This window comes from Trichoderma virens (genome assembly GCF_000170995.1).
Source record: "Trichoderma virens Gv29-8 chromosome Unknown TRIVIscaffold_4, whole genome shotgun sequence".
NCBI lineage: Eukaryota > Fungi > Ascomycota > Sordariomycetes > Hypocreales > Hypocreaceae > Trichoderma > Trichoderma virens.
Genome location: NW_014013745.1, coordinates 242,377 through 254,472, shown reverse-complemented (window position 1 = coordinate 254,472; position 12,096 = coordinate 242,377). Strand labels below are relative to the sequence as shown.

The 12,096-nt window shown below is 50.2% G+C and overlaps 4 protein-coding genes across 4 annotated transcripts; 1 reads left to right on the top strand and 3 right to left on the bottom strand.

Annotated features, from left to right (window-relative positions):
- Positions 1–451: 451 nt before the first annotated feature.
- TRIVIDRAFT_31549 (uncharacterized protein) lies at positions 452–2,054 on the bottom strand (the record flags this gene model as incomplete). The annotated part of the gene is made up of 3 exons (XM_014103013.1): positions 452–1,332; positions 1,406–1,567; positions 1,754–2,054. 3 exons carry the CDS (start codon positions 2,052–2,054, stop codon positions 452–454), a joined length of 1,344 nt encoding a protein of 447 aa, XP_013958488.1.
- A 639-nt stretch (positions 2,055–2,693) lies between these two features.
- TRIVIDRAFT_30335 (uncharacterized protein) lies at positions 2,694–3,351 on the bottom strand (the record flags this gene model as incomplete). The annotated part of the gene is made up of 2 exons (XM_014103012.1): positions 2,694–3,007; positions 3,093–3,351. Coding segments are annotated over 2 exons (573 nt in total), but the record flags the coding sequence as incomplete, so codon positions are not given.
- Positions 3,352–5,912: 2,561 nt separating this feature from the next.
- On the top strand, positions 5,913–8,024 carry TRIVIDRAFT_71648 (uncharacterized protein; the record flags this gene model as incomplete). The annotated part of the gene is made up of 3 exons (XM_014103011.1): positions 5,913–6,613; positions 6,668–7,710; positions 7,764–8,024. 3 exons carry the CDS (start codon positions 6,160–6,162, stop codon positions 8,022–8,024), a joined length of 1,758 nt encoding a protein of 585 aa, XP_013958486.1.
- Positions 8,025–8,108: 84 nt separating this feature from the next.
- Positions 8,109–9,688, bottom strand: TRIVIDRAFT_71646 (uncharacterized protein; the record flags this gene model as incomplete). The annotated part of the gene is made up of 2 exons (XM_014103010.1): positions 8,109–9,046; positions 9,187–9,688. 2 exons carry the CDS (start codon positions 9,524–9,526, stop codon positions 8,196–8,198), a joined length of 1,191 nt encoding a protein of 396 aa, XP_013958485.1.
- Between the last annotated feature and the right edge of the window lie 2,408 nt (positions 9,689–12,096).

The window sequence follows — 12,096 nt, the reverse complement described above, 5'->3', positions numbered from 1 at the left end:
GAACAAGGGGGGCATCAGCTTAGCAGGCTTCTGCTTCTTCTTCTTTTCCTGACTCGGGCATGATGAGCAATCACCTTCCTTCCTGTCTGAATAAGGGGGAACGACTATTATAATCAGACCATAATGCTCATAGACATCTATCTGTACCTATACAGATGCTACATGCTACCCCATACTATGTCTTTCGGGCATCCCTAGTCAAGGAGATTTCTCTCCGCGTCGTCTTTCTTCGCCGATCTACTTCACCGCGATCTGGCCAACAGGGAGAGGCAAAAACAAACAAACAAACACTCATCCACTCGATAGCCTTTTTTTTTTGGTTGCCCCTGGCAGGATCCGATACCCCGTTCTTTTTTGTATTCCACGTCGTTCTTTATCTTTCCTTTCTCGGGGAGAGTGCCTCGCTTCCTTATTCCCCCCGTCATGCTCGCTAGCCCTATATCGACCCTCCTTAGAAAGACAGCTTCTCGTGCTTCCACGGCCTCTTTCCCTCGCCCTCGCCGTATCCCGTCGTCGGCTGGTAATTTCCCCTAATCTTGTATTTGTAAATCGTGAGCCCGTCCAGGCCCACCGGTCCGCGCGAGTGGATCTTGTTGGTGCTGATGCCGACCTCTGTTCCGAAGCCGTAGCGCATACCGTCGGCCAGTCGCGTTGAGGCGTTCCAGTACACGCCGGCCGAGTCCACTTGGTTCATGAAGTGCTCGGCTTCGGTCTCGTCTGAGGTGAGAATGGAGTCTGTGTGGTGAGAGCCGTGGGTGTTGATGTGGGTAATGGCCTCGTCGACGGAGGATACAGTCTTGACGGCCAAGGTGAGATTAAGGTGCTCCGTATCGTAGTCTTCGGGAGTAGCATCCAGAATGGTGCCCTCTGGGAGAGAGGTGGATGAGAGGGCAGCCTTGCTGGCAGCATCAAGGCGGAGTGTCACACCTTTCTCAGCCAGAGCAGCAGCCACACCAGGGAAGATGGTGTCGAGGGCTTTGTCCTGGACGAGTAGCGTCTCCAAGCTGTTACAAGCGGCAGGATAACTCGTCTTGGAGTCGACGATGGCGACGGCGGCCTTCTCCTTGTCTGCTGTGGCAGTGAGATAGATGCTGCAGAGGCCATCGGCATGGCCCAGGACGGGAATCTTTGTGTTTTCCTTGATGTAGCGAACAAGGTCGTTGGAGCCACGGGGGATGACCAGATCGATGCTGCGATCCTGGCTCAGAAGCTGGAGAATCACATCGCGGGTGGTGACAAGCTGGATGGCCGAGTTGGGGACCTGAGTTTTGGAGAGGGCGGAGGAGATGACTTGTGAGATGGCGATGAAAGATTCTGTGGACTCTTTACCTCCTATTGCGAGATGATATCTGAGTAAGTAATCGGGTCTTATAGGGTAGTGTGAGATAGATAGATAGAGGCCTACCCTTGAGAATAGCAGCATTGCCGGATTTAATCGCCAAACTGGCAATATTGGCAATGACCTCGGGACGTGCCTCAAAAATGATGAGGAGGACGCCAATGGGGCATGACACCCGCTCGAGAATGAGGCCGTCATCGAGCTTTGTTCGCAGCTGTACCTTGCCAACTGGTGGCGAAAAAAGAGTATAGGTTAGCATTTGAGTTGATTTGTAAGTTGTATAGCCAAGAGGAACATCTCACTTGAGATGGCTAGTTCTCGAGCAGCAGCAGAGAGACAGGGCAACAAGAACAAGACAATGGCCACGCATATACGAAAACAATAAAATCATCCAAAAAATAGGCATCCACATACCCGGATCTTCCAAGTCTCTCACATCCAATATCCCCTGCAGCATGTCATCCCACTTGCCCTTCTTGCCCAGATCCAGCCTCGACACAAGCGCCTGCGTCAGCGTTCCGTCTGCCGCCGCCTTCCGCGCAAGCTCCAGATCGCGAGCATTGGCTGCCAAGATCTCGTCCTTGGAAGCCGTCAGAGCCGCGTGGATGGCCTCGAGAGCCTCGTTGCGGGCTGATGCCGGGAGTGAGGCGAGGGTGAAGGAGGCGGTTTTGGCGGCCGTGGCGGCGGCCTCGGGGGAGCCGTTTGTGAGGGACATTGTCCTGGTGATTTGCTTTTGCTCGACGTTGTACTCTTTTCTCTTTTTTCTCTGTCACTGGATGCCGTTGCTTGAGATGAATTGTCTGGATGAAATGGGCGTTGAGGTATGAGATTCTGATTATGAGATCAGCCGAGTCAGGTACAGTCAGATCTGATTTTCTGCTCCGATCGGGGCCCACGCATTGCCTAGTCCAGTAATCGCTGTGGCGACCGTCACCGAAAGCGCCACTGGATTACAAACAAAATATCTGATTCATCTTGTAAATATCAATTGCATTTTAAACATCTTTTTGAAATCAAATTGAATTTTGCTTGGCCACGTTTGCTTGATGCTCCTGTTTTTCTTGGCTGATACATACAACACAGAGTTTCCGATATCGCACCCTTGATAGTCTGCAGAATTCGACGCCTAACAATCTCTGCAACCTTGCATACTTACAGTTCCAACCAAAGGTACTCTTGCAATTAGATGGCCTTCAATTTTTCTCTTGATCTTATTCATCTATCTTTATGATTTTGCATATCAATCATCTGGGGAAACCGCCCATAGTCAAGGCACATTGCCACCCATGCAAATTTTGTCCTTCTTCAGCCAAACCTCTGGCACCTCTTCCGCAACGCCTGCAGAATTGCTCCGTTATTGATAACCATCAGCGGCTACGACTTTCAGTATGTCCATTACAAAATCTCCTCCCTCACGAAGGAGTGCGCGGAAAGACTTCTTGTCCCAAAGCTCCGTCAAATGAGTTCGCGCAATATCCGAAATCTCCTTCCTCATGTCGTGGCTTACCTCGATCGACATCCCATACACCTCTCGTATGCAACCAACAAAGTTCTCGCTGACGTATAGTTTCTTCAATCTCAACTTGAGGCTTCGCATTGCGTAATTCTTCAAATTCGGGATTTGAAAGTAATCTGCTAGCTGGTAAACGCGGATGTCTTTTAAGAGGTCTTCGTCGTCGGCTAGAAAATCCGAAATCAGTCATGTACAAAGGCATAGTGAGTGCTGTGCAAGGTACGCATGGTAGATGCTAACCTATCGAGCCCAGCAGTGGTTCGGCGTCGTGACAGTATCGTCCTCTGTAGATGTACTCAAACATCCTCCAGTGCGCATGCATGCTACCCTCGCTAAACTCAAACTTCTTCTCGATGCCCTCTTTCATAGAAGACTGCAAAGCCTTCTTGAAATATTCACTCTGGGAGGCGAGCACGATGCCATGTGCCGGAAGTTCAATATCGCCAAGACGGATACTGACATCTGCATGCAGCTTGGTATTGAAGGACCTGTGCCAGTGTTAGCCTCGCGATCCATCCGCAAACAGACAAATAGAGCAGGTGGCACACCCGTGAATAGCCCAGTCGAGAGTATCGGAGTGTTGATCTTCGTCGTAGATATCACCCATCGTGTTGTCCCCGAAGTCGCTTTGTGGATCACAGCTCCAATTTGGAGAGAAGGAGAAGGAGAAGGAGAAGGAGAAGGAGAAGAAGAAGAAGAAGAAGAAGAAGAAGAAGAAGAAGAAGAAGAAGAAGAAGAAGAAGAAGAAGAAGAAGAAGAAGAAGAAGAAGAAGAAGAAGAAGAAGAAGAAGAAGAAGAAGAAGAAGAAGAAGAAGAAGAAGAAGAAGAAGAAGAAGGGTATCAAACTGCCTATAATCGCTTGCGTAGGTGGTAATTATACCCAAGGTATGGTGAGGTTGATAATCAAATGACAAAGAAAAGTCAATGTGCAGCACATATTCACTGCATCACGGGACTTGGAAATACATACGGTCCGAAGCTCGAGGAGCTGCCATCAAGTCTTCTTCCCTCCTTTCTTCCGGGAATGGTGAAGGTACCTACGTGATGTACCCTGTTGCTCCAGCTACCGAACAAACGGAAAACACAAATGAAGGATAGACATTGTGCCGTTTGGGCCTCGATTTCTGCAGTTTTCCATTTCTCTGATTATCGCGTCCATGACACCGCGTAGCAGCTGGGAGAAGGAGATTTTCTAGCTGGTGATAGTTGAGCGGAGGTTTGACATGGCCAGCCTCATTCACCGCCTCTTAATCGTCTTTTCCCGTCGTTGAAGGACCTGTTAATTCCTTTTTGAGCTTCATCTTGGTGCCCATGACTCTAATCGATCGTGTCGAAATATTCTTGACTGGTGTCAAAAGTCGCCATTTCCACGGCTATCATCTATCAGGCAATGCCATTTCTCGCCTTAGCTTGCTCAAGGAAACACTAGAAATGAATCGTAACTATGGTAGCGTTCAATTGAGTCTTCTTCTCTAGAATACCTCCCTGTACCGTACAACTTCTCGATCATCCCCGTGTTTTGACAAATGTACTTTCACAATGCGTACATTACCTTGTAGGTGGATATATACCACATACCTTCCAAGATTTAATTATGACATATGGAAGCGCTACGCAGGTTACAGATTGGTACAACCACGGCAGCGGTGGCTGCAGTAGGATTGCATTAGTTCAACATCTGAATAGAATACGAACAAGACTATTCAAGATAGAGATCTATGCATCACTTATAAGTCCGATGTCGGCGCACCACCTCACAAGCACCCCGGAGGATTCTCAAAAGCAGTAGATCCATAGCATCATGCATCAAGATAACCTGTCTAGTCCATAATCGATGTGAAACTCGAACAAAAGGCCGGCTCTTCTGAGCTGTAGTGTTAGTCAATACTGGGATGAACTGCCAAAGGCAGTAATTCTAGCCGTAAGGGGGCGATGGCTCCACATGCGTGAACGTGCATGCTTGCGTTGTAACTTGCCCATGGTATCTTAAGTGAAGATAATATGAGAGAGCAGTACATCATGCATCATTCCTGGTATTGAGGTAATGTCGACTTAGCTGAAAACCAAATCATGAACATGCACAACATGTAGTTATATTGTAGTTGGCTAGAAATTGGTTACTGCTGTTAATGTTTGGTTCACCCACTTACACCAATCTAGTCATCCGAGATTCCCAAAATGCAACCATCCTGGCGTCAGTAGTCACCGACGCCCTGCAGTTAAACAACTCAGCATCCATGCACCACGCCTATCATATCCGTATCCGCTCATAATCACGTTGCAATAAGGCACCAATATCCGATCCAATCCACCACTGACTCACCTCAACCACTCAATCGCCACAAAGCCTCCAACTCAACCCAGCTCAATAACACAAACAACTTCCATTTCACCCCAATTCAATTTACCCCAAACCTTGTTATTTACCCCAATAGTTTATGACTAATAGGGCGTTGCTGTCGTTTCCACCAATCGTCAGTCTGATTTCCATGTCTCGCCCCACACATACTTGGTAAATCTTTGCAAGAACTCGTTCGTTGCCCGGCTAATTCCCAGCGGGAGGATCGAGCCGGTGCCCCTGCTTGGCGGCGGTGGCCTGCATGTTGAATGCATCATTCACGGCTTGTTTAGATCGGCTATATGAGTATACATGGCAGTACGTATACTGTTGGACAATAATGATGATTCTGACCGGCTTCAAGTTGCTGTGTTTCACAGTAACACAGAGCAGTAAGTGATCTTGACAACACGACAGTGATACAAGCATCAACAACTTACAACTCCCCTTCTAAGCTATATCCCCTAATCAGCTCCCGGTCCCGGGTCGCGGACCTCGGCCATCGAATCTGAGCCGGTGCCTATCCGGAAAGGCCCACTTGTTACGGAGAAGGGCAATTTCTGCCGTAACAAAGTGGAAATCGACATGGGGTAGGATCGAAGGAGGGATTGCAGGAAAAAAAAGTTTGGCCGTGTGTTGGTATTCAAATACCCTGGTGCTGCTCACCGTCCTGCGCTCAGGTTGCTCTCTTCTTCTCCTTTCCTTGGTGTATTAATGCATGGCGATGAGAACCATTCTGATGGCTCCTTTCTTTCTTTATTCTTCTTTTTACTAAGGATTGGTTTATTTTATGCTGTCACGATCGTACATGTGATATGATTTCATAGAAGAAAGACGACGTATTATTCATAACGTGCTCCCCTTTCTCGTATCGCCGACTAAGGCTCGGGGGTCTCTGTCTCACACCGATTTGTTCGTCACAACACCAGATACTCATCACAGCATCACTCTCACATTATATCATTCACGATGGCTTCAATACCCGATCCCGAAAAGGGAGAGGGCTCCCCATCATCCTCCCCTCCGTCTATTCGTTCCTCCAACGACACCATTACCACAGCGCAATCAGAAGAACAAGACATTAGCCACGAAAAGAAAACGATCCGCAATCAAACCCTCGAGGATGAATCTGAGCCTCATCATGACGCCCTTGTCCCAACCGTCAGCTTAGCAACGGCAGCGCAGCCCATAAGCGACGCAACCGGGCAAGAAGCTGGCCGCTCCAGATCCCGTGCTTCAACTACTCGATCCAAGACTCTCAATGTCGTTCCTCGCTCTCAGCGCCGTGGGCTTTTGGGCCGTCTCGCCGTTGTTCCTGAGGTTGACCGTCCCTATGATTACAAGAACTCGACGAAATGGGGCATCACCTTGACTATTGCTCTCGCAACTGCTGCTGCTCCTCTCGGCTCCTCCATCTTTTACCGTACGCAAACATTAATACCCAAGATTAACAGAAATCTGTACTAACGACTTATAGCTGCTCTTCCCGAAATGACCAAAAGTCTCAACACCACCGAAGACATTGCCAACCTCTCCGTCGCCCTATACATGATCTCCATGTCCATCTTCCCCCTCTGGTGGTCGTCCTTTTCGGAGCAATTCGGCCGCCGCTCCATCTACATCATCTCCTTCGCCCTCTTCCTCATCTTCGCCATCCTCTCCGCAGTCTCCACCAACATCGCCATGCTCATCGTCTTCCGCATCTTCACTGGTGGAGCTTCCGCCTCCGTCCAGGCGGTTGGCGCCGGCACCATTGCCGACATCTGGGAGTCTCATGAGCGAGGCCGTGCCATGAGCATGTTTTACCTCGGACCGCTGCTTGCGCCCCTGATTGCGCCCATCGTGGGAGGAGCTTTGGCTCAGGGATTCGGATGGAAATCTACCATGTGGTTTCTTGCAATTTACGGGTTCATCATCTTGGCCATGTTGATCTTCTTCTTACCCGAGACGCTGGCGCGAAAGAAGGCTGAGGAACCCGTTGAAGAACCTGCCCCTGAATCGATTCGTCGCATGACAACCGCCGAGTCCGCCAAGGTTCAGACCAGGAAACTCGCTGCAAGTGCCAAACGAGTATTCATTGATCCCCTTAGTGTACTCCTCTTCCTCCGCTTCCCCCCAGTCTTCATCACCGTCTTCACCGCTGCGATTGCCTTTGGCGCGCTCTTCATCTCCAACATTTCCATCCAGCAAAAGTTCTCACAACCCCCTTACAACTACAGCGAGATTATCGTCGGGCTGCTCTATCTCCCCGCGGGCCTGGGCTACTTTATCGCCTCCCTCTTTGGAGGCAGATGGATCGACAAGATTATGGCCAGACAGGCCATTAAGGCAAATCGATACGACGAAAATGGCAAGCTCATCCTCTTACCTGAGGATCGCTTCAGGGAGAACATGTGGCTGGCGAATACCATGTACCCTATTGGATTGCTGATTTACGGATGGACGCTCAACTATGGTGTCATTTTCATTGTCCCTGCCATCGGCAGCTTCATCTTTGGCGCGTCATCCATGCTTGTCTTTGTAAGCTTCCTCTTTTCACCTACTGTCAAGTCGACATACTAACCTCATATTAGTCTGCTGCCACCACCATGCTCACAGAATTCGTACGCAAGAAGAGCTCTGCTGGTGTTGCCGTCAACAATTTCGTTCGCAATATTCTCAGCTGTGTCGGCGTCATCGTCGCGGCGCCCTGGATTAACGCTATCGGTGTAGGCTGGGTATTTACCACCGTGGCTTTGTTTTGTATGGTTGCCGGTTATATTGGCATTTGGACGTTAAGGAGGAATGCGCCTCGGTGGAGGAAGGAGATGGACGAGGCGTTGAAGAAGATATAATGAGTTTGTGATACCCTAGCAGTTATGTATTTTCATTTTAAACGCTCTGCCATGATCTCTGGATTCCAAGTACATGTATATGTGTAAAGGGAGACGTCATTCAGCACAACTTTGAAGCCATACTACTCTACTTCATCATTGAACTTGTCTATAAATCATCAATCTCGCCTCTCATTTCTCTCTAGAGAGGAGTTTCCCAAGTGATTCAACAGCAACGTTTCCACCGCTAAACACAAGGCCCAAGTCCCATCCCTCTTCGCCAGCCTCCTTCTCCACGAGGCTTCTGAAATCCTCATCGAACAGCGCAACCGCCAGCGGAACACATGCGCTCGGCTCGACCACCAGCTTCATCCGCTCATATACAAGCTTCATTGTCTTGAGAATCTCTTCATCCGTTACGCTAAACATGCCGCTCACTAAACGTCGTTCGTAGATGACACTCCAGGGGTGCACACCCACTGGAGTTCGTAGTCCGTCGGCAACAGTGAGCGAAGACACGGCTGGGATGCGTTCGCCCGACTCATATCCCCGCTTGGCATCGTCAGCTCCCTGAAACGAAGGCTCAGCTCCAAAGACACGGATGCCTGTGCCCTCGCAGCTCAGCGCCACACCGGAGAGCATGCCTCCGCCGCCGCATGGAGTGATGATGGCATCGAGCCCTTGCACATTTCCCTTTGTCTTGTTCGCCGCGGCCGCATACACACCCCTAAGGGCCTGCCCAGCAGAATTGACCGACGAGGCAATGCTGCTCTCTACTTGGTCTTGCAATTCCAGCCCGAGGGTACCCTGGCCAAGCATGATATCGGGGTGGTCATAAGGTGGAACTAGCCGTGCGCCGGTCTCAGCAATGACCTTTTCGGTGACAGCCTCACGCTCAACACTGGTGCTGCCACTGAAGACTACGTTGGCGCCATAGCCCTTTGTGGCGGCAATCTTGGCCGGGATGGAGATTTCGGGCATCACGATGTGAGCCTTGATGCCGTTTTCCCTGGCTGCGAGAGCGAGAGCCTGTGCATGATTGCCTGTAGTTTGTATGTAAGTGACTGTCTTAATCTGAGATAATAGATGCTAATAAAAGTGAATCTCGAGTTCCGCCCCAGATAATACCCATGCTCGACACAAGGATCGATCGTAATGAGACCAAGACAGGAGATCATCTTACCAGAGCTATGCGTCACCACGCCCTTTTCCTTTCCACCTCCCTCCAGCCATCCCGGCTCCTCAGCCAGTTTGTGAAGCGCATAAAACGCTCCGCGCACCTTGAAGGCTCCGATGCGCTGCAAGTTCTCGCACTTGAACCACAGCCTCAGCACGGGCTTTGCAGGCGTGCGGCCGGCGAATCGAGTGCCCTGTAGGTCTTCAGCCGTCCTTGGAGTCGATGCAAGCTCGGAAAGCGTCTGATTGGTCACCACTGGGGTGCGATGCACATGATTCTTGACGACTTTGTGCGCCCAGAAGACGGAGTCGCGGGTCAGGGGGAGGGTTGTCGATAAGGCGGCCATTTTTGGGGGGTGATGTTTCCCTCTCTCTCTCTCTATCTGCGGGGTTGAATTGAGTCTCGACTGCTCAACAACAATACAATTGAAGACAGACAATGCCACCCTTTTTATTCTAAAAGCACAGCAAACAGAAGAAACTCGGCAACAAAACTGCTGCCTTGCTGCTGCCTTGACAAGCTTATCTCATCACACTTCTCGATGGCGTCAAAATGCTTCCCGCGCCTTGTGGTGATCAAAAGGTGTGGAGACCCCTGCCCGCTAAGCTCCCAAACGGGCTCTAGGGTAACAGGCGTAGTGAAACTGTTCTAGAAGCCTCTTTTCTCTGCCTTCCCCAGACTTTATTCTGACACACAGCAACTCTCAGCACAAATATCTCCACCTGTGAGATTCTGGAGATTGTCACCATGCTGATGTGGCTCAGCAACCTGAAAAAGCGGTCACTAATCAGGTTGAAGGGGTTCTTGTGTCGGAACTTTTGCCTCATTCGTTATGGTCACGCCCACATACTAAACAAGGCGTCGACATTTTTGCTTCTAGAATGCTAATTTATTGATAGTGAAACAAAGGCATATGAATCCGCACAGGCTATCCTTCTTCCATTTCTGCCTGCAGCAACTAACGTACGTGTACAAGCGTGGTTGACGCACATCCTTTCCTCACCTGGACAATGGGCGCCTAGAATGAGCCAGGCCCAATATCAGACCGTCGAGAATATCCCGAGTTCCAGCCACACCAACTCCAATCTTTCCATACATGCATAGATCCTTCGCGGATTCTTCCAAGAACCTTATTGCCATGCAGATGGCATGAATCCTGTCGCCTGTCCCAACTGGATGGGCCACCAACGTCATCAAATCCGTCAATTCAGCTTCGCAAGCATCACATCCCCAGCAGGTCAGGCATCAATGTGGCTTGAGACAGGAATTATGTGACCTGCAACATAGCTGGCCGCCTCAGAGCAGTCGCAGATATGGGTGCACCGTATACACAGCACGTGCGGTTCCCCCACGATGCCAGAGTCTTTGAGATGTGATATCGTCGCCAGTTGATGATGGTGTAATTGGCCGAGTCGTCTATATTCTCTACATTCGGTGATTGGGGGCCGTCTGTTCCCTGTGTCTGTCTGAAGATTCTGTCTCTTTGTTTTTTCTTCTTTTCTTTTTCCTCAGCTACAGTATTTGTTCAACTTCAGCCGACGTCCAGGATCATTTGGCCGAGCTGCACCCGTCTACTTATGGCATTGGATTGGCACTCGCCTACTTGGAAATCACATTTCACATTTCATTTACGGTAGAGCAGACATCCCAGGGGAGGGTGGCGATAGTAATAACGGCCCGCAGCCTGATAGCAATGCCACTGCCACAAACTCAAGATGATGTCCAACGGTGAATACCGCCAGCTTGGAGCCGACCAAGCGGCCGGGATCTTAAGCAGCCACGGGTAACGCGACCCTGGACCGATCCGTCAAATCAGCTTCCCGGAAGTTTTTGTTGGTTGTTAGTACGGAGTCGTCTCCGTCTTTCCCCTCTCGGCGCGGATTCATTTTATCGTCGGCTTTACGAGGTGAGTGAGCGCACAGGTAACCCGACCAGAGCGACGAGTAAGCTAGTATAGAGAGAGTCTCCCGGCAAACAACAGCACAGCTTCTCGGTTGGCCACACAAATCGTCATGAAGATACAGATACAGATGGATGATGCGATGCGATGCTCCAATCTTGGCGCCAAGTTCCTCCGCTTCGAAACCTTCTCAGCCTGCCAAAATGCCATCCATGTGTCCGCGGAGCCAGCGGTCCAGCATCCGTCCCTCCCTCCTCAGCCAGGGCAGAGATCTTGCAGCAGGGACCGAGAGATGCGAGTACACGCCAAAACGGATATTAAATGCTGTACAGTAGAGTCCGGGTTGTGTTTAAATGCGAAACCGCCCCTCGACCCATTTATATCTTTGCATGGTCATCGGACCTCGTTCCGTTCCTCAGCTGCCAGCAACCATTGGTATTAGCGTCCTGCAGCTATTTCTAATATGGGATATAGTCAAGGCGTCCATCCATACAGACGTGTTGTTACCTGCAAAACACGACGGAACCGGTAGACCGGTTTCCTTTATAACCCCTCGACGCTTTGCGGGTTGCAGCCGTTGGAAACAAGAGATGCATTAGTGCATCCATCGCCCTGGGACACCGGCAAAATGAGCATGATTGGGATGTCGGGCGACGCTGCGGATGAGCAACCGCCGACATGCTCGAGATCAGCTGCAGTTACGCGCTCGATCCTATGGACAGACCTGGACTCGCCCATACCTCTCGGCTCTCTGCAGTGCCTGGCCTCTATAGGGCATGGCGAAATTACTATCCCCGTTTCGGCTCTCTTCTTCGCGTCCGCCTGCCGTTTCCCCGAGTAACAAACAGACTCCCAACCACTCTCTCCCTGCCGATAGAAAACACGACGGGCTAGTGTACGCCTCTTGTCGAGCGAGAAAAGGATCGGGGAAACAGGACCATGAGAAAATTGCGATGAGGGAAAAAAAAGAGGAATACTAAAGCAAAAGGAGAAAAAGAAAAGGAGAGGGGCAAAAA